The 24,504-nt window shown below is 38.8% G+C and overlaps 2 protein-coding genes across 21 annotated transcripts in view; both read right to left on the bottom strand.

Moving 5' to 3' along the window:
* The window catches only part of NRG1 (neuregulin 1), a 232,663-nt gene that overhangs the window by 112,133 nt on the left and 96,026 nt on the right, over positions 1-24,504 (bottom strand). The window lies entirely within an intron of this gene.
* Positions 12,249-12,437, bottom strand: LOC138430857 (uncharacterized). Its single transcript, XM_069572876.1, has one exon. The coding sequence runs from the start codon at positions 12,435-12,437 to the stop codon at positions 12,249-12,251; it is 189 nt and encodes a 62-aa protein (XP_069428977.1).

The following is a 24,504-nucleotide window of genomic DNA, read 5'->3' as shown; positions in this document are numbered from 1 at the left end:
TGAACTGAACTGGGATACCAACACAGACAGCAAAGCTAATACCTCGAAACCTCTGGTGTCATTTGTTTGCCTGTTAATTATGTGTCCTTCGTGGCCACCATCTTTGTCTTCAATGTGGTTGCCATTTTCAAATGCATATGAATAAATGGATATTTGCTTTAATTTTAAAGAACAAATTTTAAAAATGAGTTTGGAAGACACTTTTTTAGAGTAGCGAGCTATTTCAGTATTAAATTCCATACTAACTTTTGATTAAAACGGAGCTCATAAATTTCCCCTTTGGCTGGGACGGCAGTAACTCAAAGAAGACAATTCAAACACTCAGGTGCATATCACTGAAAATCACAGTAAATCCAGTCTCATCTTGTCACACCATCTTCATGATGAAAAATAAAAAATGCTTTATCATAGGAAGCTTTCCATGACAATTCATCAAATTTCATTGGATCTATCAGTTTATTTCCACTGCACTGTCAGAAAAGCCTCTGCCCTAGTATGTTATCAAGTTTTTTCCCCTTAGAAATGGTGGCCTCGCTGCTCCAATATTGATTCAGAGCTCAATTTCTGCAGCAAATCAATCATACTAGAATAGATAAGAATCAAAATGACCAACACATATAAGTTTTCCCATGTCTCTGGTTCTACAGTAAAGAATAAATGAAAACACATATACTGTGCTGATTATTATACATGCTGCTAAGGGACAAGCTCTTACAAATTACATATATATGCAAGAAAGATCATTAGATGTACAAAAATATCAAAGGCCCTTAAGTGCATCCAGTATTGTTTACTGTTTTCTTTTTGTAGTACAGGGACCAATATCCCAGCTAATAAGATTTCAAGTTCACTGTAGCAGAATCTCCAGGATATATTTAAGATATAATTATTCTCTGCTGCTGTTACAATTTTTTTTTTTTTGCTTCTTTTAGTTTTTACAAGCCTCTAGCATTTAGATATAGGGCTAGAGTTTTTATTTTATTTGTGTCTTGAAACTTATTGATAAACAACTGGTTCCTCTACACTTTAAATGATTTTATGTACCAAATTTTAGTTATTAGGTAATCATCAAATCAATTCTCCTTTTACTCAGGATATTATGGGCACACATGAAACATATGTATTATTTGTAGAATTCAATATACATGTTTATATTCTAATTTTAACCAAATTAAAACAACTGCTATGTTTGATACAGCTCCTATAAAATTAGGAGAACCCAATGGACAGAGGAGTCTGGTGGGCTACAGTCCATGGTGTTGCAAGAGTCGGACACAACTTAGTGACTAAGCTACCACCAGCTACCACCAAAATTATTCTACATAAATTATTGTTTTTATGGGTTTTACAAAAATGCTGAGAACAGCTGAATTGCTATCTTTTGGGGGTCCAGAAATTCCACTTTGGAACAATGAAAAACATTTGGTGAACATCATTTCCATTCAGATAAATAAAGATCCATGATCCTTTGGGTCCAGCTCCTTCCAGGCACCACACTTAAACTGTATAAATTCCTGTTCACTACCCTGAAGAATGTATTTTCTTGACAAACACAACTTTAGCTACTACCTGTCTTTTTCTCTCTTGCAAGTAACTCCTTATCATTCTCCCTGTAAGAAAGTCCCTCACAATGTGACTTTTTGACATTACTCAAAGAGAATCAATCTATGTATCCTAACAGTTTTTATGAGGGAAAATCACTCTTTTATGATACTAGAGTTCAAGAAATGAGTAAAGTTCTATATCATTCTAAGACATAACAAATAAATCCATATGTTAAGACACTCTACAATTTACTCCTAGGAATGTTAACACATGTAGATAGTGTTCATATGAATGGTGCTAGAGAGAGGAAGGAAGTTAATATTTCTTAAGTCTTGTCCTAGTATCCTAATATTTTTTCCCATAGAGTAATTTATGCAGCCCTCAACACAATCTCACGAGCATTTAAGGGATTAACATTCCAATTTGTTCTGATGTAAAAACTGAATCTCAAATGGTGATGTAATTTTCTCAAGGTCATACAGCTTATAAATGGTAGAACTAGGATCTGATGACAAGTTTCCAGTACAGTTTCCACAGCATCATGTTGCTTCTTCAACTCTCATCTTCTAAGGTTTTTATAAGCTTTCCCAGACTCCTAAACTTATTCTCCAGACTTTGTTATAAAACGATATATTCAAGATCAAAAGGGGAAAAGAGTAAAGTGAAGAAAGCAGTCTAAGTAGAATGAGAGAGAAAAAATTGGTACTGGTTTCATATTTACTGTATCTTAGGCTTAGGACTTCTTGTTTTCCACTAACTCACTGAATCCCCCAAACATCCCCAAGAGAAGCACACTACTGTTCTCACGAATAAATGAGGACACAGATTCAGACAGATGATCTAACTTGCTCAAGCCTATGAGGAGTGGCACGTGGGATTAAAATTTCAGTCTGCTCCTCACAGCGATAGAGAAGAAATTTATGGTAACCAGAGGGGGAGGGGGAGATGGAGGCATAGAGTGGGAGTTTGGCATTGACATGTACACACTACTATATTTAAAACAGATAATCAACAAGGACCTACTATATAGCACAGAGAACTCTGCTCAATATTCTGTAATAATCTAAGTGGGAAAATAATTTTAAAAAGAAGAGATACATGTATACATATAAGTGAATCACTTTGCTATACGCCTGAAACTAACACAACATTGTTAATCAACTATGCCCCAATATAAAATAAAAATTTTTCAAAAATTCCCAACTAGAAAGCTAAGGCCTAGGGCAAGACAGAAATCAAAGCTGTAAAAGACATCAGTAGTAAACATATTTAATAACCTGCTAGGAGCATGAATGTCCCTCAACAATGTCACTGATTGAATATTCTATTAAGAAGATACTAAATTCTTTCCAAATAAGGAGCACACTTCAGTCAGGTTAGCTTTGATTGTTAAAAAATTCTCCCATATCTAGACCAAAGGAACAAGATAGAAAACCCAGAGATAAACACACCTATGGGCACTGTATCTTTGACAAAGGAGGTAAGAATATACAATGGAGAAAAGACAGTCTCTTCAATGATTGGTGCTGGGAAAACGGGACAGCTACATGTAAAAGAATGAAATTAGAACACTTCCTAATACCATACACAAAGATAAACTCAAAATGGATTAAAGACCTAAGTGTAAGATCAGAAACTATGAAACTCTTAGAGGAAAACATAGGCATTACACTCTTTGACGTAAATGACAGCAAGATTCTCTATGACCCACCTCCTACAGTAAAGGAAATAAAAACAAAAATAAACAAGTGGGACCTAATTTAACTTAAAAGGTTTTTAAGAATAGGAATTCAAAGAGGAAACTATAAACAAGGTGAAAAGACAATCCTCAGAATGGGAGAAAATAATAGTAAATGAAACAACTGACAAAGGATTAATCTCCAAAATATACAGCAGCTCATGCAACTCAGTACCAGAAAAACAAATAACCCAATCAAAAAGTGGGCCAAAGACCTAAACAGAGAATTCTCCAAAGAAGACATACAGATGGTTAATAAATACATGAAAAGATGCTCAACATCACTCATTATCAGAGAAATGCAAATCAAAACTACAATGACGTATCACCTCACACTGGTCAGCATAGCCATCATCAAAAAAATCTACAAACAATAAATGCTGGAGAGCTTGTGGAGAAAAGGGAACCCTCTTGTACTGGTGGTAGGAATGTAAATTGATACAGCCACTATGGAGAACAGTATGGAGTTTCCTTAAGAAACTAGGAATAAAACTACCATATGACCCAACGATCCCTCTACTGGGCACATACTCTGAGAAAGCCATAACTGTTCAAGACACATGTACCCCAACAGTCACTGCAGCACTATTTACAATAGTTAGGATGAGGAAGCAATTTAGATGTCTATTGACAGGTGAATGGATAAAGAAGCCATGGTATATATATATATACAATGGAATGTTACTCAGCCATGGAAGGAATGCATTTGAGTCAGTTCTAATGAGGTGGCTGAACCTAGAGCCTATTATACAGAGTGAACTGTCCAAAAAAGAAAAAAAAATTGTATATGGACCTATGTATACGGACTCTAGAAAGACGGTACTGATGGACCTATCTGCAGGGCAGCAATGGAGGCACAGACATAGAAAACAGACTTATAGACACAGTTAGGGAAGGAGAGGGCGGGATGAACTGAGAGTGGCATGGAAACACATGCATTCCCATATGTAAAATAGACAGCCAGTGGGACTCAGGGCGCTCCAAAGGGTACTCTACGACAACCCAGTGGGGTGGGATGGGATGAGAGTGGGAGGGAGAAAACATATGTATACCTATGGCTGAATCATGTTGATGTATGGCAGAAACCAACACGATATTGTAAAGCAATTATTCTTCAATTAAAAATAAATAAATTTAAAAAATTGTCCCATATACATATGTTTTTGGGAAAGGCCAAACTGATTTCCTATACGGATCAAAATCAGAAAGGGAAAATTGTCTTCTTTAAAGAAGAGATCTGTAGTGGAGTGATGAACCTTACTAGTTCGTATTTAAATAATAAATAGGAAGGCACACTCATTTGAATTAAGGCAATACATACTATTTGAATATAAAGGCTAAAACTAATTTGGACAGGAAAAGAGAGTGTAGAGAAGACAAGAATTACTTCTGTTTTAGTCTTAGCACTGACAGCACTTAGCTATAGTGTTTTGGGTGAGTCGCTTCACTTTTCCAGATCTTAATTTCCTCCCTCTAGCAGACACTTGGATTATCTCTCCAAACGTTCAACATATAAAAGTCTATTATTACATAATATCAATTATATTTGTCAGAAATAATCTTTGACTGCATATACATACACAACACCAGGTTCAATTCACTGCAGTAAAGATGGCAACAAGGTTTGAGATAATACAGACTGATCACTCCTACTCATCTGAATGGTATATGAACCTAAGTTTTATTTCAATTTGAGAACTAAACAACTTAATGACAGATTCAATCCTTTCTCTGGACAATGAAACTAAAAATCCTTGGGAATATTTTAATACCCTTGTTCAGTAAGCCATAAAAATACATAAAAATTTTACAGCTATCAGGTTGCAAGCAATCTACAAGCAATCTTACAATCTTTACATGGTGGAAATATGGAAATATTTTCTATTTTAGGGATTTCCTGGTGGTTTAGCAGTAAAGAATCCATTTGCAATGCAGGAGACACAGGTTCAATCCCTGGGTTGGGAAAACTCTCTGGAGAAGGAAATGGCAACCCACTCCAGTATTCTTGCCTGGGAAATCCCATGGACAGAGGAGCCCAGAGGAATACAGCCCATGGGGTCTCAAAGAGCAACTAACACACTTTCCCATTTTCAGAGAGTGTTCTTAAAAGGGCTAAACACATTTCACCTTCTTGACCATGTCAATGGTTTGGTTAAATTACGTCATAGAGATCGAACAGGAATCAGGCAAAGTTACCAGTAGCAGAGACAGAAGTGGTTTCACTTTAAGGTAGAGGATATCATTGGTTAAGTGTTCAGTATTCCACAAAGAGGAATACTAGCGAACAGGAATGGCAGTCAAAATGTGAATAACATGAAGGTGAGGAGAAGAAACACTGAATTCAGAGAGTATTTATGTAGCAAAGTAAAGAAACAGAGTTGTGCTAATCGATTCTAAAAATCCACTAGAACATAAGCTTTATGAGGGCAAGGGCTTTTATTGGTTTCTATGGTGATATGATGCATTTAGAACCATGCCTGCACATAGTAGGTGCCTGATATGTATTCACTGAATAAAGACAAAGAGGAAACAACAGAAGCAAATTGAAACACGAACATAACAACAATAATAAAAATGGAAAAACAAGCACAAACGCAGACATGGTGCCATTCATGGCTGGTAGAAAGTTCAGGATGAGAGTTATAGATCTAGTTCTCAGGGGCTTCCAGCTCAACATTAGACAAGTCATAACCTTTTAATGTCTTTGTTTCTCAGTCTGCAGATTCTCTCTTCCTTCATGCTTTAAAAGGATATTATGCAATATTATTTAAAGGGAAGGAAGACAAACACAGATGTATGGTCTGGGACACGATTTTCTGGGAATGCAAAAATGCTGATATGTATATTTATATGTCAATATAAAGAAAAAGAAGAAGGTGAGATAAAGAAAAGGGCTAAATTTTGAATGAATGGTGGCTGTAACAAACCAGTATGTTGTTCATCAGATGAAGACATTTTTTGGTATGTGTTTTTGTAAAATGTGTTAAGTACTGTTCAGTATTAAAATGCAGTTAAGTTTCTATAGGAAAGAAAAGACAGGTGAAGATGCTTTGATATCTCAGAGTGCAGTAGAATTTTGACATAGAAAAGCCAACATGGCATAATTAGGAAAATAAGAAAGATTCAAGATACAATTGGGAGTGTGAGAAGGGAGAGGAAGGAAGCAAAACTGGGTATCATAAAGGAATAAGGAGAAATAATTAAATTGGGATGTTCAGGAAAGAGGTGAGCCATATAGCCATCTGCTGCCTGTCAGGAAAGAGGTCATCTGAGAAAAACTAAGCTGTTTTCTCAAAAGCAAGCTGAATACTGTATGAGTGATGAAATAAAAAAAGGTTGTATCTGCTGAAAATTTAGTAAGAACAGAACAAGAGAGTGAAAATAAAATTTAATTTTAATTTTTAAAGTGGGAACTCTATACACATGACCAGTGGCCCCACTTGAAGTACTTCCTGTAACTAGCAGTCAGATGCCACTTAAACTACCTGATTTAGTCTTCAGCTCTAACTCCCTTGGGCTTCCCTGGTAGCTCAGATGTTAAAAAATCCCCCTGCAATGCAGGAGCCCCTGATTTGATCCCTGGGTTGGAAAGATCCCCTGGAGAAGGGAATGGCTACCCACTCCAGTACTTTTGGAGTTCATGGTGGCTCAGACGGTAAAGAATCTGCCTGCAATGCAGGAGACCTGGGTTGGGAAGACCCTTATCTAAAGAGTCAGACATGACTGAGTGACTTTCACTTCTCTTCACATCTAATCCTCTAGAACAGGGGAAAAATGATAGGGGAAAACAGCACTGTTGGGGATTAAATTCTGGGAGATAGGACATTGCTCTATTTTCTACTATTAGGGTTTCCCTAAACTTTTCAGAGTTTTGTGAATTTTAATAAAAGGGTTCATTTTACTAAATTCTTCAGAGTCTGGCTTTCCTCATCAGTAAATTAATAAAATTATTTAGTTCACATCGAGGATCTACCCATTTCTTCCAGCTTTTAATGTCTTAGGCTTTCAACAAATATGGTGAAAGCAGAGAAAATTTATTTGGAATCACCATTCAGAAACAGCTATAGGTACAGTTGCAAGGAAGTAGAAGAGTCTACTGGGCTTAAAATGAATGCCACTTTTCAACAGAAAGGGAAAAATCCTATAGAATAGTCAATTGATCATGTTGAATTTTGCATAGTGTAGTGATTCATATTGTCACTCTGGTAATGACGGTGGGCCATGAAACTCAACAGTACAAAGATTTAAGAAAAAGCAAAACAAGTTTGGCCTAAGATGAAAATACTAATACATCCTTTTTGTGTTTTTGCATGTGTGTATACACACATATATACATATATATATATATATATAAAATTTATTTATTCAGCTGCACTAAGTCTTCATTGTGGCACATGGGATTTTTACAGCATATGGGATCTAGTTCCCTGCAGGGGCTGAACCCAGGCCCCTTGCATTGGGAACATGGAGTCTTAGCCACTGGGCCACCAGGGAAGTCCCAGAAAATACTAATACATTCTTATACCCAAGAGTCAGTTGTCAAGCAGGCTGCACCATTCAGAAATACATTTTCTTTCAGGATGGTACCCTAGTTTCCTGGTTACAACTTAATTAATCAGCTCTTTTTATAGTCATCTAAGTTTGCAATCTCCCAGCGTCAGATCTTTCCAGATAAACAAAAGGTAAGAAAAATTTTAAAGCCCAGGCAAAGGAAACAAATGAATGGTTCCAGAACTGCCTTGATGAAAACTATAAACTTAACTATTAACATAATAATATAATTATGGTGGGAAACCACTAACCACACAAAGAAAAACTTTAGAATTACATATACACGTTTTAATGTTTTCATATTTTATGTACTGTCTAAATAGTAAATTCAAGCCCTGTATTAGATTGCTTACTCTCTACTTGTATGCATTGTCTAAGATGGTAAGAACATGCAATTATATTGCCTTATGAAAGAAATACTCATTTTAAAATAGCTGACATACTCACTATACCTCTAGTCTATTTAAAAGGTGACATTTTGCCTAATAAAGACAAAGAGTGTCTTGATTTTATAAGAGTCAATAAGGGAGAGAGTAATTCTAGTATTTATGGAATAAAACCCTAATGTGCTAATAGGTAGATTGGTTTGGGAAATAACACAGCAGACACAATTACCGGGATTGTCTCTGTTCTACTCTCACCGGCTCCAGGATAAAGAAGAATCAATTAGCCCTCCACAGACTATGACCTTGAAGGCTACAGCTCTGTGCATAATACACTGAATATGCTGAGCCAGATAGAAATGGAGAATCAAGTTCTGAGACCACGGAAGAGCACGGTTCAGATATGATAATGTCTTTTTAAAACATAAGCTGTGACAGCTTCAGGCATGTCAAAAGCATGCAGGATGATGAAAGAAAAGCCCCATTCTTTCTGTGACTAAGCGATAGTTTCTTAGAAGAAGAGCAAAAAGTTAAAGAGGCTGCAAAATGACCATCTAATGCCAAGTTTTTCTTTCTTTCTTTCTTTTTTGCCCTCCTTTAGTTAATGGTTACAAGCTTCTAAACAGCTAAACAATCACTTAAGAGTGTTTAAAACAAAAGCTTCCTGGACTAGAGCTTTTCCAAAATAAAAGAAATATAGACTCATAATTTTTAGGATATTTATGTTTTTGTTGTTTTCAGGCACTAGTTCAAAAAAGGAACCCTAAGGGTCTCACACAACAAACCCTATAGGCGGTAAAGTGTTAACCAACTGTCTAACCCTAACTTTCCAGAAAACTACATCCCAGACAGCTTTTGCAGGCTTATCTCCAATGCACTCAGAGTGCTGCAGCTGTGTATCTGGCCAGAACTGGCTACTATGATGCTTTTAGACAGTAGTAAATCTTTTCCACTCAATAGAAACGCCAGAAAAATCAATGTCCTGCCTTGGGAAAAAAAAAGAAAAGAAACTGTATGGAATGTATAATCTATTAAAACACTTAGGAAAAGAATTTACCTTAGAAAAGAATTTCTCAAAACATCACAAGATACTTTTTAAAACAGTCCTAGATCAGGAAAATGTGCTGGAGGTTTCTTTGTTTGCTTGTTTTCCTCCAATGACAAAATTATAGGATTGAGTCGAAGAGTTTTTCAAAGGGTCTTCTTTATTTTTCTGAACAGCTAAACTGATTCAGGCACATTTTAATTCAAGACTGAAGTTGAAAATGATAAAAAGACAAAAGAAGTAACCTTGTCTTCACAGTGAATTTTGCTTCTCTTTGCAGGATCTGTACTTGCTTTTTATAGCCTGTCATTTCATCTGGGTATTATTTCCCGGTCACTTTGCCAGGTGGGAAGAGACGGTGAATACAGCGATGGCTGTCAGATCTTTAATGATGCTTCGGGGATTTGATAAAGATACAAAGCAGTGTCTGCAGAAAGGAGGTTCTTCCCTAATTACACCTGAAAAGCAAGCCTCTTTTGTTTTTCTCTTTAAATCTTTGCCACTGAAACTGGTGTGTATGAAATGAGCCTGAATCACAAGCACAAATCAAGTTTTTCTGCATTTCTAGAACATATGGCTCTCCCGCATACTGAACGACATGTCTGCAAAAGATATTTTTAATCTTCATTACCATCCAGAGGGAAACAGTAGGGGTATTACATCACAGAATCTTTACCCTCACCTCTCCTTTAGGGACTTTACTTACACACGGTATTCAAACAGAATTCTCTGATCCTTTACTTTTTTCTAAGGAAACAGTTTCAATGGTGAACAAAAGACAGTGAAACGGAAGTAAATTAGAAACTTTTTTAAAAGCTATAGAAAATGCCTCTCTTCTATAATGACATTTAAAACAATCTGACTAGTCATGGTTTCATCCTTGTCAACTTTTCCATTATAAAGCATGGCAATGACCAGTACAGACGGCAATAGGACTCCTCTGTATTGTTTTAAGAGCACGGGCTCTCTTCACTCACAGATTATTAAACAGGACTGCTGCAATCTTACGGACAAAAAAGACACATCTGAAAAAAAAGATTTACTAATGCGTCTTGTACTTTCTAATGACTGTCAAGGAAGCTATTTAAATATTTGATTCCAGAAGGCAAAACTACTTTGGACAAAGTATAATAGAAAAGAATATATGTGTGTGTGTGTGTGTTTGTGTGTGTGTGTGTGTGTGTGTGTATACCAGAGTCACTTTGCTGTACAGAAGAAATTAAGACAATATTGTAAAATCAACTATACTTGAATAAAATTTAAAAAAAAAAAACAACCTAGTTTGGGGAAAATCTTTTCATGTGGAATTGTACTAGATCCTGAATAAAACTGCCCCTAACAAGTGCTCAGCAACTCAAACTATAATCTGAGCATGACAGCAACCTGCTGGTAAGAGGTGAGTGCTGTAAACATCTAAGACTTCATGTGATATTGGGAAGAAGCAATTAAAGTACAAACGTGGGGAGAAGTGGTTTAGGGAACAGGAAGAAGAGATGGAGAAAGATAACTCGCAACTTGGGCTGGCTGGAAGGCAAAGGATAGCAGAAAGGTGAGGAGAGGTAATGGAAAGTTTACATGGGGAAAAAAAAAACACATCAGGATCCTACTCACTGCTGTACAGAAGTCATATATATATAAAATGGTCTGATGTTTTCATCCTAAAAACTGTTAGAAACCAATGGAATGGAACTGAAAGTCAAGCATGGCTCAGAGATGCTGAAGCTCTGGGTCCTCACCCCAGATTTCACCATCCAGGAAGAGAGAGTTGCTGTGATAGCATCAGTTCTAACCAGCAGTTTGTAAGGTCTTTTCACTCATCTCTCCCGGAGCAACCCAGTCACATGATGCGCTTAAACCAAACCGTGCCATTCAACTCCGAGAAGACAAGGACCTCAGCTCTACCCTCTAGAGAACACTTCGGACGACCTCAAGCCCACCCATCTCCTCTACACATCCTCACCCGTCTCTCTCTACTTACAAAGTTTAGGAGCAGTTTGGAGATTAGTTTCTGTTGATGGTGGCTGAGTGGCTGCCTTGGGTGTTCTCACGTCAGGGCTCCGAGTGGGTGAAGGGAGAGATGGAGCAGTGGACGGCCGGAAAGAAAAAGCGAAGATACGGTTCTTGGGGGTGGGGACCGCCGAAGGCTCGGAGGACCCAAGGGCATTGTCAACTTGCACTGTAACTCGAACCTCAGTTTCAGACTGAGCCCTGGAGACAGGTGAAGTGTACGCCTTGGCTGATACCCACACAGCAGCTGAAGCTGCAGTTGGATCCAGAGAAATAATAGGATCCTGGCCTAATCCCCCAGGGTCAAGGTGAGTGGGAGAGTCATACTCAAAAATCTTGTCCACAAACACCCACTTGAGGCCCGCGATGCAGAGGCAGAGGCTGACCAGGCAAGCCAGGATGGGGACGATGCAGATTTTCTCTGAGTTGAGGCAACCTCTCAGGCGCTCGGTTTCCAGGCAGACGCAGCAGGGAAGAGTCAGGCCCACGAGCCCCGGGGACCTCCCATCTTCAGTCTGGGTCTCCGGCATGTCTTCGGCTGCCGGAAGTCCGTCCAGAGATGGGTCTGCACTCAGCTGAGTGGAAGGGCTCGAGGACCTCTCAGCAGCTCCCTCGGACATGTCTGGGGAATAAATCTCCATCGGCTCACCTCCAGGAGGCCTGGCCTCTCACACTGTCCATTACCATGCAGAGCCCCCCCCAACCAAATGATACAGCATCTTACAGGGAGAAATCGATAAGTCGTCCAAGTCCAAGGCCATTATCAAAAGCAAGAGGAGTTCAGGAGGAAGGCAGGGGAGGCCAAAAAAAAAAAAAAAAAAACAACAACAACAACCAAATAAAAGTATATTGTAATTCTTGACTGCTGTTTCTGGGCCACTTTTGCAGTTCTTTTATATGCTTCTCCAAACCATCCTGGCTGGGTCAGGAAGACGGGAGGCCAGCGGAGAAACCCAGGAGCTGATGCGGCGGCGGTCGGTTAAGTAAACCAGTAGCCCAAACTGAAAGGCATGTTTCTCACCTCGAGCAGCTGCAGCTGGGGTCTGCTCAGATGGAGAAAGCAACTGTCATGCAGAAGAAGTAAAAGCAGGAGCAGGACCAGCGGCGGCGGCGGCGGCGGCAGCAGCGGCGGCGGCAGGAGCGGCAGCAGCGACAGTAGCAACAGCATCCTGTGGTGTGAGCGCGGCGGCTGAAAGGGGCTGAATCATCACAGAGCAGCAGGTGCCTGCCCTCCGAGCATCACGGCGAAGCGTCTCTTCGCAGAGCGCGCTGGAGGCGAGAGCGCGGCCGGGAGGGGCGGTCGCCGCGCTCGCCGCCCTGCCTTCTCCCCCACCCGCGCAGCCACTCCTCTTTGTCCTTCCCGAGGCTCATTCACTTTCTTCCTCTGCGGCTCCTGCCTTCTCCACAGTCTCTTCCCCTTGCCTTCCCCCTCTTCATCCAGAGACTCTCTCTCTCCCCTCTTTCTTTCTTTTTTACCTCCCTCCTCTCCCAACCCCCACCCCTCTATCCGCACTCTGGGGCTGCTGGCTGGTCTGAGTAGAATCAGGATACCCAGCAAGGCGGGACTGCCAGTGACTTCCTATTTTATCCAATTAGAAGGAATAAAGGCCATCAAATCAAAGAGAAGCAGGCAGACAGCAGTTAAGCTGAGTCCCCATGGCCCCCACCCGGCTAGCCTCCTTTCTCTCTCTCTCTTTCTCTCTTTTTTCCTCCCTACCACAGCTGCCCTAATCTTCCACCCCCACCTCCCATGCTCTAAAGTCTCCCTGGTTCTCTCTTCTGCATCCACTGTTGGGTCAGAAAAAGCCAGCGATCAATGCTAGCAATCTAACAAAGCTAGGATGAGGCGGGGGGTGGATGTAGGTGGGACCTTATGGGTTGGACCTGAGGCTTGGCAAAGTCTGATATCTGATTCCTCCCTAGAGAGGTAAGCTTTTCAACAGCAATTTCTTCCTGCCTGCTGCAGAGAGATAGCATTCCATCCCCAGCCCTCTAATAAGTTTTGTTCACCGAGAGGACTGTTATTGCCTGGTGTTTCAACCAACAGCAAGAACATTGTTTTTCTTTTTTTTCCTCCTAACCATGGACAGCTCTGCCTTCAGCCCTGTTGCAATGACTGGGTAAGACTTGGTGATGCCCAAGTGTGAAGTGTGGAATATACATTGGAGAAGGGGGTGCTCAGGGAGGGGAGAGAGGTCTTTATGTGCCCACACGGGTCCCCTTTAAATTTTCATCCTTCTGTCCCACTCACAGCAGTCCCGGACTGATGTCCAGCCAACAAGAAACACCAGTAACAGCTATAGAGAAGGCTCCCGCTTCATCTTGAAAATAGCCTTCACTGTGACTCCACACTGCGGAGGTTGAATTCCCTGAGCGCTGTAATGTATACCACATGTCCTCAGCTATAACTGCACTGCAAGGATTAAGAAGACTTTTCTATATAAGAGCACGCCTTTAGGGTTAAGTTTCAGGAGCTTTACCTTAAAGATAGTTTCACTGCCGACTCTTTTTCCTTTTAAAACAGCAGTGGTTAAAAGGCTGGAAGAAATGCACTGTCCTTAATACAGAGAACAGGCAGCCCAGACCCTCCTGTTCACTGCATGTCTGCATCTGAATCTTTAATCCACGCTTTACTGTGACTGGACACCTGAATGGTTTCCAAGGAACCATTTTGTTCACCTATGTCAATAGGAGTCTTAAAAACGGTCTCTAAATCCATACTACATAACCATCATGTGAGTCCCAGAAGCAATAAAATTTAAAGTTGAAGTCCTGAGAGAATCTGCTTTAAGCACGTTATATTTTGTAAAACACAATCTCCACTGCTTTGAAATATTTTTAAGCTTCTAAGTGGGCATGAGATAATATTATCATTCTTTCAAAATGAAATTAGCCCATAATTATAAGTGATTTAAAGGGTACTGACATCTTAAAGTGTGTTTGCAGTACTATAACTAACAACAACAACAAAAGCCTGAACCAATTTGCATAATTGTAATTATGGCTCTGACAAGCTTCTGGGCAAAATGAATTATCCTTAAGTTCACCTCTACATAACCTGCATTTATATAGCAGTAACCTGTACTTTAAAATAATTCCTATGCCCACTTTCTAACTTTTAACTATTTGATTTTAAAGCAGAAAGATTTTTCTTAAAGATTCAAGCAACGGACATGAAATTTCACATCATCGAAAATCTATAGGGAGGCATTTACAGAATTCAGACTGAGAGGAATTAAAATTTTAATGACCGTTTTTCATGGAATGCTCAAAATCAGTTAGGCAAGTAAATACTTATGCTAAATTAGGATCATTTATAATTCCTTTAGATATCACCCAGGTTAAATTTGTGTTACTTAATTTCATGATTCTGCACCAAGCCAGTATTTCACGCAAGTATCATACTCATACATTGGCATTTCACCCACAGCCAAGGTCACCTAGATTTCAAAGAGTAACACGGAGTTCAGAGCCCAGATCAGGCAGGGAAGCGAAGGTACTGAGAAGAGTAACCTGTAGTTAAGAAAAGTGCTCCTTCAGTTGTGCCAATGCCAACTATTCACCTTGCCTTAATCATTAAGAACAAACATATTCAGCAGACAGAGTAATTACTGGGCACTGCTCTAGCCGTCATATTAAAGATGACCAACACTTAGAAAGGAAAAGAATGGATTATGTAAAGGATAGGAACTTAAGAGACAGACTACACAAATCACACTGTGGGATATATATGTGTCCTCCCTGGAGAGGCAGTTCATGAATCCTGTGAGTTCTTGGAGCTAAGATCAGTTTGCAGACAGCCAGCCTCCCATAGAGCTGCTTCCCATGCAGGTAGACGGTAAATGTAATTGAGAAAGGGAATAGGACAGGAGGTAAAGAATAAAAGGAATTCTCCTTTTAGGAGAATACTTGAGACTAGGAGTCAGAAGTTGCCTTTATCCCTTTAGCAAATCTTACTAGCAATAAAGAAGTGAATACAGGGTGATATGAATGGGATTGAGGGTCAGAATTTCTTTGACTACAATATGCATGTTTGTAGGAAGAATTGCAAGCGTATGTTACTTTAACCCTTTAGCCTCCATCTTCAATAAAGTTCAGAAACACCCATATTTCCATGTTCCCTTAAACAGTGAACAAGAAACAAATTACTATTACCTTTTTAAAACTGCATAACCACCTCTTCTATAACAACAGCCTCTACCTTTATAGAGCTCCACTGTGATTCCAGGCACTCTGCTAGGTTCCTGTCATACACGATTTCTGATCTTCACTAAATTCTATACAGAACATATTATCTTTTTTGTTTAAAACAACAACAAAAAAAGGACTCAGGCAGCTTATATAACTTAGCTATGGACATATAGCTATTAAACAATAGCACCAATAGCACAAATTTTGAACAAAATTGTGACTCATGCTATTTCTACCAAATAATATTGTTTCTTGTTTTTAATCAAAAGAAGGCATCTGATTACATATTGTTTACCTATTACTTCAATAGGAAAAATAAGAGAACGAGAAAGTGTAACAATGAAATAGGCATTTTAATTTTACTTTAATGTAGTTGCTAAATGAACTTAAAGGTGCCGATTTTCCAGAACAAGAGCCTTCTAAAATTCTGCCTAGTGATCTTTAGAGGTTGCAAGAATGAACCATAGGTTATTTACATATGATCTGTTTATAGTTTAAATAGAAAAGCTCTTCCACAGTCTCTGTTCTGAGATCTTCTTGGGAAGATCTCATGATTTCAGTTACATATTGCTATGAAACAAATTGCCCTGAAACACATTACATTTGTTGTTAAACTAACAACCACTGTATTACATCTCACTAGCCCGCAAGATTACTGGGTTCAGCTGAGTGGTTCTTCTGCTCCATTAGATATCAGCTAGGGCTGCAATCCATTGGGGGTGTAATTGAGCTGAAAAAGTCAAGATTCACACACATGACTAGCAGCTGATGCCAGATGTCAGCTGGGAACTCAGCTGGGACTGTCAGATGGTGCACCAACATGTGGCTTCTCCACGTGGCCTGGACTTCTCACAGCATGGCAGCTGCGTTCTGAGAGGATACAGCCCAAGAGCAAGGAAGCACAAGCTGCCAGGCCTCCTTAAGACTGACTTTGGAAGTGGTACAGGCTCATTTCCATTGCATCCTATTGGCCAAATAGTCACAGTGCCAACTGAGATTCAAGGAAAGGGGAGATAAATCTTGATGGACAGAGTAACAAGGAATTTGCAACCACAGTTAATCCATAACAGTTAAAAGTCAATGTTAGTAAGTCAACCTGGGTCAAGAGGCTCTGCAGTAATGTAGAATGAGATTCAGCAGAACCAAGTCAAAACGCATTTATATTTCTGATACACAGTATTCCAGCTTCCTTCTAAACCAGCTTCAATGAAGAAAACAATCCCATTATGTTGTGCATACGTGAGTGCTTATGCTCAGTTGTGTCTGACTCTGCGACTCTTTGAGCCCGCCAGGCTCCTCTGTCCATGGGATTTTTCAGGCAAGAATACTGGAGTGGGTTGCCATTTCCTTCTCTAGGGGATCTTCCTGACCCAGGACTGAACCTGCATCTCCTGTGTCTCCTACAGGCAGATTCTTTACCCACTGAGCCATCAGGGAAGCCTTCTTTTATATCATCCAATAGAAAATACTAAAATTCCTCTGCTACTTCAAGTCAAGCTAGGCTACTACATCGGCATCCCTTTTATTTATTATCAGAAATATTTATCATACCTCCAGGAGATGAAAGAGGATGACCATATCACATAAACTTACTTTCTCTTTTACTTTTTTTTTTTTTTTGGTGTATTGGTTATTTCCCACTGAAAACGTTTATCTCTGAAAAAGTCGACCCTTGCTCTGTAAGTTTATGGCCAAAACATAGAATTTACTTTGTGATATCTAATACCATGATGATAGCAGTGATTTCATTTTTTTGGACTGTAATCTTTGAGGATGACTATGTATAAATTATAATGATTTATTCATTGCTAATGAGTTAATCACAATTTTCACAAGAAAGCTTCAGGACTTAAAGGGATCCCTAAAACTTGCTGCTTCTTATGAGAGGACCAAGTATCCAAGTGGATCTGTTTGCTTCTTCCCATCCATTTGAAAATCTTCCCCCAGCTCACATCTCAGCCCCTCCATGGAACTTCTTCATGGTCCCAAGTCAAAGATACACCATTCTTTAACTTCATTTTTGTTGGGGCACATCTTCCCAGGTGTTACTACTTAATTATGGGACATATATAGGATGGATGGGGAAGAATGCCATTTCTGTGAAGGCCAGGTCTATTAGTATCTGGCTGTCACAAACTAGAGCTTTGCTAGCCATTCAATACACACATTTTGTTTGGTTTTATTTTAACTGTAATTCAATTACACAGATCATGGCACCTCTAATAAATTGGTAGACTTTTTTCATGTCCATCTATCTATTCACAATGCCCTCTATACTCCACTTTATTTTTTCACATCTTCTAATGATCAGTTCAGATACATGCTAATCAAATTTATGACTTTTTCCAAATATGACTTTTATGAATTTATTTTCATCTAGGGAAACTTTGTTACCCCAACTATATTAACTCTCAACTGCCATGGTATTTTTTAGGCAAGAATACTAGAGTGGATTGCCATTTCCTTCTCCAGGGGACCTTCTTGACCCAGGGATCAAACCTGCGTCTCCCAAGTATCCTGCACTGCAGGCAGACTCATTACCTGCTAAGCCATCAGGGCAGCCCTCTATTATACCACCCGATAGAAAACACTCCAGTTCCTCTACTACTTCAAGTCAAGTTAGGCTACATAAACTTATGTTTTGCATAGATTCTTTTAGGAGATGGAAAGTTAGGAATAACCCAGTATTGAACTGTTTTTCCTGCAGTTCTCTCTTCACCTAAACAGAAGAGTTCTCTCAGGGCAAACCAAATTCACGGGCTTGCCAGTGTTCTTCTATATTACTCAGAATGTTAAACAGGCTAAGATGAAACCCATTTCACTTTACTGGGCAGGTATTTTTCTCCCCACTTTGAGGGTGAATCAAGACTCTGATTCTCCTTTATTTTTACCCAGTGAAAATTATTTCAGTAAAGACGGTTTGACTTAATTGTAAGAATCATTTTGTGAGAAGCTGTATTGAATGTCTGATACTGACTCTGGGACTGTGTCCTCATTTTGTAACAAATGATCCATTTACTCTGGCACATTTTGTTCTTTATAAGTTTAGGTCCTTTATCTTCAGCTGCAGTTCAAGAGACAGTAAAGGATCTCAAAGATGAGGATGTGAGAATTTTATACAGGCAGATGATTTTTTAAAAATTAAATCCCATGTTTACAATCTGATTACTTTGAGAGAAACTATTATTTTCTCACTCCCTGTAAAATCATTAGTTATATACAATGATTTTCTTCTTCGTTTTACAAGTCACCTTTCTTTTAATATTATCTTGGACATGTCTGGAACTAGACGGAGATCACTGCACATCTCTGTGATAAATGCCAGTGAACTGTTCCTAGTAAAATGGTTAATTTTATGTTATGTGAATTGCAACTCAATACAAAAAAAAAATTACACTGCACACTCATCATGGTTTCAGCTTCTCCAACATTTACTTTTAAAAGGAAAACACAGTCAATCTGACCAGTTTTTCCAGTGCACTGCACTAAAATAATGAGACTTTGTCATGTATAGATTGTTCTTTCTTCTACAAAATCTAACAGGTCATGTAGCATTGAATCTCTGACAATTCTTAATTATCTATGGACTCTAAATTGATGTTGATGATGCAATACTACATTCCAAGGAACTCAAAAGCACAAATGAGGATATAATAAATTGATCTGTCATTGAGAATATCAATACAAAAGTTTTATGAGAAAATGAGCAAAGGCTTATAACTCTAGCTCATTTTATATACTTAAAATATTATTTCTCATTCTTCAATACCATTCCATTTACATATTTAGAATACACTAGAAATATAAGCCAAAAAATGGGTAGACAGTAGCAGATATCTGAATTATCTGTATTTTCAACACAGTGTGCTTTGTTATGGAAAGTGTGATAAACTCATTACCAGAATGTGAGCTCCATAAGGGACAGCACTTGTGACTGTTTCCATTAACACATCCCTACTACCTAGAACGTGCCTGGCACACAAAGGCCAGTAAGTAAGTATTACTGAGTTAATGCATCAATATGGAAACTACTAAAGAAGGCTGTAGTTTGGAAGGACTGATGCTGAAGGTGAAACTCCAATACTCTGGCCACCTAATGCGAAGAACTAACTCATTGGAAAAGACTCTGATGCTGGGAAAGATTGAAGGCTGGAGGAAGGGGATGACAGAGGATGAGATGGTTGGGTGGCATCACCAACTCGATGGACATGAATTTGAGCAACCTCCAGGAGTTGGTGATGGACAGGGAAGCCTGGCGTGCTGCAGTCCATGGGGTTGCAAAGAGTCAGACATGACTGAGTGACTGCACTGAACTGAAAGGATGTAAAAACTATTGAAAAAATATCTTAAAAGACATGGATACATCATTGTTCAGTTCAGTCGCTCAGTTGTGTCTATATGGATATACCGTATACAGTTTTATTTGTGTGAATGAAGCAAATAATATTAAATTAACTGTGTATGATGGGAAGAAGAAAAACCAAAAGGAAAATCATCTTTATAGTGACTACTCCAAGGTTATATGGATGGATGGTCATTCATGATTATTAGACAATACATGGTGGAATTAGTTACCTTGAACAAGTGTCCTTGCTTCACTTCATTAATATTCACTACTATAAGCTCCCAGCACAAAGCAACACAGCTAACAGAGAATTTTTGTTTGTTATAGGTATTGTGGCAAATGGCACAAATATGCAAGAAATAATCTGTATTTTTAAGTGCATGGATATGTATAATAGTATTTAAGGAAAATCATAAAGGCTGTACTTTGGTGAGGTAGAGAAATTAAATATAATAAATAATTAACTAAACATGACAATCAATGCAAATGTAATACAAATTCAGTACAGTTTCAAAAAATGGAAGTTGAACTTGATTTATACTTAGGCACTAGCTATTTGTTTATAGTTGGGTTGCTGATCAGCTGACTGATCTCCAGAGGAATTAAAAAAAAATGCATTGAGTATATCACCCTTACAAATGCTCTAGCAATCTGTTTGCTTTGAAAATCCTCCGTTTCAAACAGAAACTGTTAAGCATGAGATGGTCCACATGTGAAGGCAGTTATGAATTACTTACAAAAGAGTTCCATCTATTTAAGAGACTCTGAAATGCCATAAAAAGCCATGTGTAAAGTAAACCCTCAGTTTACCTGAAATAAAGGAAGCCTGGGAAAGGAATGATCTGAATTGTTCTACTTTTCAACACAGCACAATCCTGTACCTCTGAGAAGACTTCAGCCAGAGGAAACATCTTAAAAATATACATTTTCCACAGAATCTACACAGTTCTCTCTCTTTTCTGCTGATTAAAATGAAAATGCAAAGTTGTGCCAAAGGGAAAAAAAAAGAGGGATAAAAATATATGCATTTTCTAGAACTGATCTGGCATTCCAGTGAGCCATCTAACCGGCGATTCTGCTGTAAGGTCATAAGCCTTATGATACTCTTACAAGCAGAAGTATTCCATTTAAGATCAGATGCCAGCTCCATATTTTCTGCAGTTTCTCAGTTCAAGGGGTGGAAACTTTTTCTGCATTGTGGGACAATTTTCATTACCTTCAAAATATGAATTTGAAAATTGTAAGACAAAAATATCTTATGATTGGAACTCTAATTCAAAACTTTGTATCATAAATCACACCACACCATGTATTGTTAGTTACATTGGCTTAAGAATGACTTTTATCTTTTCTATCTCAGAAATTATCTGGAGTGAAAGGATGTAGGCTTAATGCAAAGATGAACTGTAATCTTGAGAATAATTAGGTTTTAAATTTTTCATTGGCTGACTGTTGGAGCTGGAACAGCCTTGACCCATGAATTTTATCTTACACAAAAAAGATCTCCGGAGATAAAAAATAATCTGCCTGGAGCACCAACATTAATTTCAGAGATAAGACTAGAAGTCAGGGATATTGCTCCTCCCCTTTCAACTCATTCCTACAAAGGGAAGCTTTTTAGTTTCTCACTAACCGCATAGATACCCTTTAGTAACTGCCATAAAGTGAATGGGTCAATGTTGTTACTACCATCATCAGTTATTCCTGTAGCAATATCTTACATGAACTTTTACTGTGATTGTTTCTACTTGAAAGTTTAATCTTTTTAAAGCTCCTCTGACCACTTTTGGTCACAGCTCTACTGAATATTCAGACCCTTTTTCTGGAAGTTATTAAGAAGCCAATATTCATATTTAGACTCGGTTATTAACATTTCATCACTAAGGGATGTAGAATGCAAAATGTAGGCAAAATGTAGGCTCTAATCACTTACATGGGAAGGTATAGAATAAAGAGACTCTAGTGGATAAAATGGAGCTTATCTTCAGGAACAAAGACTATCACCCCAAAATAGTGATCAGGGGACTCCCTGGTGGTCCAGTGGTTAAAGTTTCACCTTCCAACGCAGAGGGTGCAGGTTAGATCCCTGGTCGGGGAGCTTAAATCCTGCATGCCTTGTGTCCAAAAAACCAAACATAAAACACAAGCGACATTGTAACAAATTCAATAGAGACTTCAAAAATGGTCCACATCAAAAGAAAATCTTTTTAAAAAATAGAGGTCAGTCCAGTATTATGGCAATGATTCAAATACATAAATGTCAAATGTTGTCAATATCTGAGAATTGGTGAGCCAGGGTTACATCTTTTAATCTGGAGAATTAGAAATCTGGGACAGGGGAAGGAGTGATTGTCAGAAACAGGAAAAGGAAGGCTTCTGATGACTGAGTTAAAACCTGAAATACGATGACTAGAAAATTCCAGGTCCAAATATGATGACTTATTCCAGGGAAACATGTGTTCTATTTGTTGACATAATCCATCAAACATATATTATTTTAAATAAAGCAATTAAACTTCTACATCATTCATGCTGGGATATTTGGGGATAAGATGCATTCACAAATGCAACTTACTTCAAATTGCATCAAAAATAAAAAGTTGACTGATAGATAAATGGATACACATTTGACAAAGCAACTATGGCGGAAGTTAACTGTAAAATCTAGAGATATGGCATTGTTCACAAGTCATTCAACTTTTCTATATGTTTCAAATTTTCATAATAAAAATGCTAGAAAAACTTAAAAAAGATTTTTTCATGGCTATTTCTGACCACTACATATATAGTATGTTTTATTATAAAACCTTGTAGTGAAAGTGAAAGTCACTCAGTCGTGTCCAACTCTTTGTGACCCCATGGACTATACAGTCCATGGAATTATCCAGACCAGAATACTGGAGTGGGTAGCCTTTCCCTTCTCCAGGGGATCTTCCCAACCCGGAGATCAAACCCAGGTCTCCTGCATTGAAGGCGGGTTCTTTACCAGCTGAGCCATAAGAGAAGCCTAAGAATACTGGAGTGGGTAGCCTATCCCTTCTCCAGTGGATCTTCCTGACCTAGGAATTGAACTGGGGTCTCCTGCAATGCAGGCGGATTCTGTACCAGCTCAGCTATCAGGAAAGCCCATAAACCTTGTAAGCTGATGCCAAAGAAAACAAAATAATCTACCAGTCTCACATTCGGTAACCCTCACTGAATTATTTTCTTTCCTCTACTGCATAAGCTCTCCCCACCTACCCTCCCCTACCACACTTACTTTAAGATGAATTCCAAAATTATATCAGGAATATAAGTCACACAATTTGAGTCATTATCTAATGGCAAAGGAGTATCTTTCTATGACAAACCATTAGCTGCTATAGAAAATCTAAGATCTCTTCCTGACCCCTCCTTCCATACCATTCCTTTATTGAGAAGAGATTTTGCTTAATGTGATTCTTTAATCACTAGGGAATTGAAACATCTATGAATAATGTGAACAGAGAAATCGTAATGTTCATTCTCCTGACAAAATCAGAAGGGCTGGACAGTAAGCTTCATTTTGTTGCAGGCGGGGTCGGCGGGGAGGTGGGGAAGAATCCTTTAATTGTTAACAACACTCCCATCCTGAAGATATCTTTTTCAAAGGTCAGCTGGTCAGTGGACACTGTAAGGTCAAAGGCTTTGATGCAGAAGTTGAGTTTCTCCACTGCTGTATCTCCCTTCCAGTTCGGCATACAGAAATTTTATAAAACTATTAAATATTTATGATTCAGTACAAAGCCCCTCTAAAAGCATCTGTATTTAACTAAATCATGTCACTGACAGCAAGAGGCACGCACAGTAATTTAACCTAGCAGGAAAAGTACTTCTTTTACATAACACTGCAGTGCAGAGAGTTTCAACCATATGCTTCTTTCTGTCCCCACATACCTCCTGTAAGAAGGAAAAGCTTAACTTAAATGGTTCAAAGGGCTTTTAGACAGGCTTCTCAAATGAAACATAAATCTTCTGAAGTGCTTCTCAAAAGTTCTTCCCCGAGGCTTTGCCAGGACTCTGTCACTAGAGGTCAGACAAATAGTCCCTCCTCAGGTTAAGCCTCCTTAACCCCAGGTTAAATACCTGGATTTAGTTCCATCTTTTCTTCTATCACCACGTCCTTCCAAATGTTCACTATAGTCTATCACTGATTGATGTTAAAGGCACCCATGTCCAACGGGATCCCCGTCAGCATTCCCTTTACTCACAAAAAGACTCCAGGTTTTGTCTGGATACTCATGCTAAGTCACTTCAGTCATGTCCAACTCTTTGGGAAGCTATGGACTGTACCCTGTCAGGCTTGTCTGTCCATGGGATTTTGCAAGCAAGAATACTGTGGAGTGGGTTGCCATTCCCTTCCCCAGGGGAGCTTCCCAACCCAGGGACTGAACCTGCATCTTCTGTGTCTCCTGCATTACAGGTGAATGTTTTACCAGCTGAGCCATTGGGGAAGCGCCCCTTGTATGGGTCTATCTAAAGTTAAATTATTGTTAACCATTCATAACTCTTAGTACCAAAGAATCTATTGAGATATGTACTACTACTTAAGGATTTGTTAATCTACCTAAGCATTGGCTGATGCAGAAGAACAGCAGAGAGATATCTCTAAGATGAAAAAAAAAAAAGGCAAGAGAAGGGAAAACATTTTTTAAGTATCTGAGGCTTAGAACTAGCTGTA

The sequence above is a fragment of the Ovis canadensis genome, chromosome 26 (genome assembly GCF_042477335.2).
Source record: "Ovis canadensis isolate MfBH-ARS-UI-01 breed Bighorn chromosome 26, ARS-UI_OviCan_v2, whole genome shotgun sequence".
Taxonomy (NCBI): domain Eukaryota; kingdom Metazoa; phylum Chordata; class Mammalia; order Artiodactyla; family Bovidae; genus Ovis; species Ovis canadensis.
This window is presented reverse-complemented; position numbering and strand designations above follow the sequence as displayed.

Excerpts from the sequence above, each read along its gene's own strand:
- LOC138430857 (XM_069572876.1), bottom strand. The coding sequence starts at position 12,437 with ATGCTGTTGCTACTGTCGCTGCTGCCGCTCCTGCCGCCGCCGCTGCTG.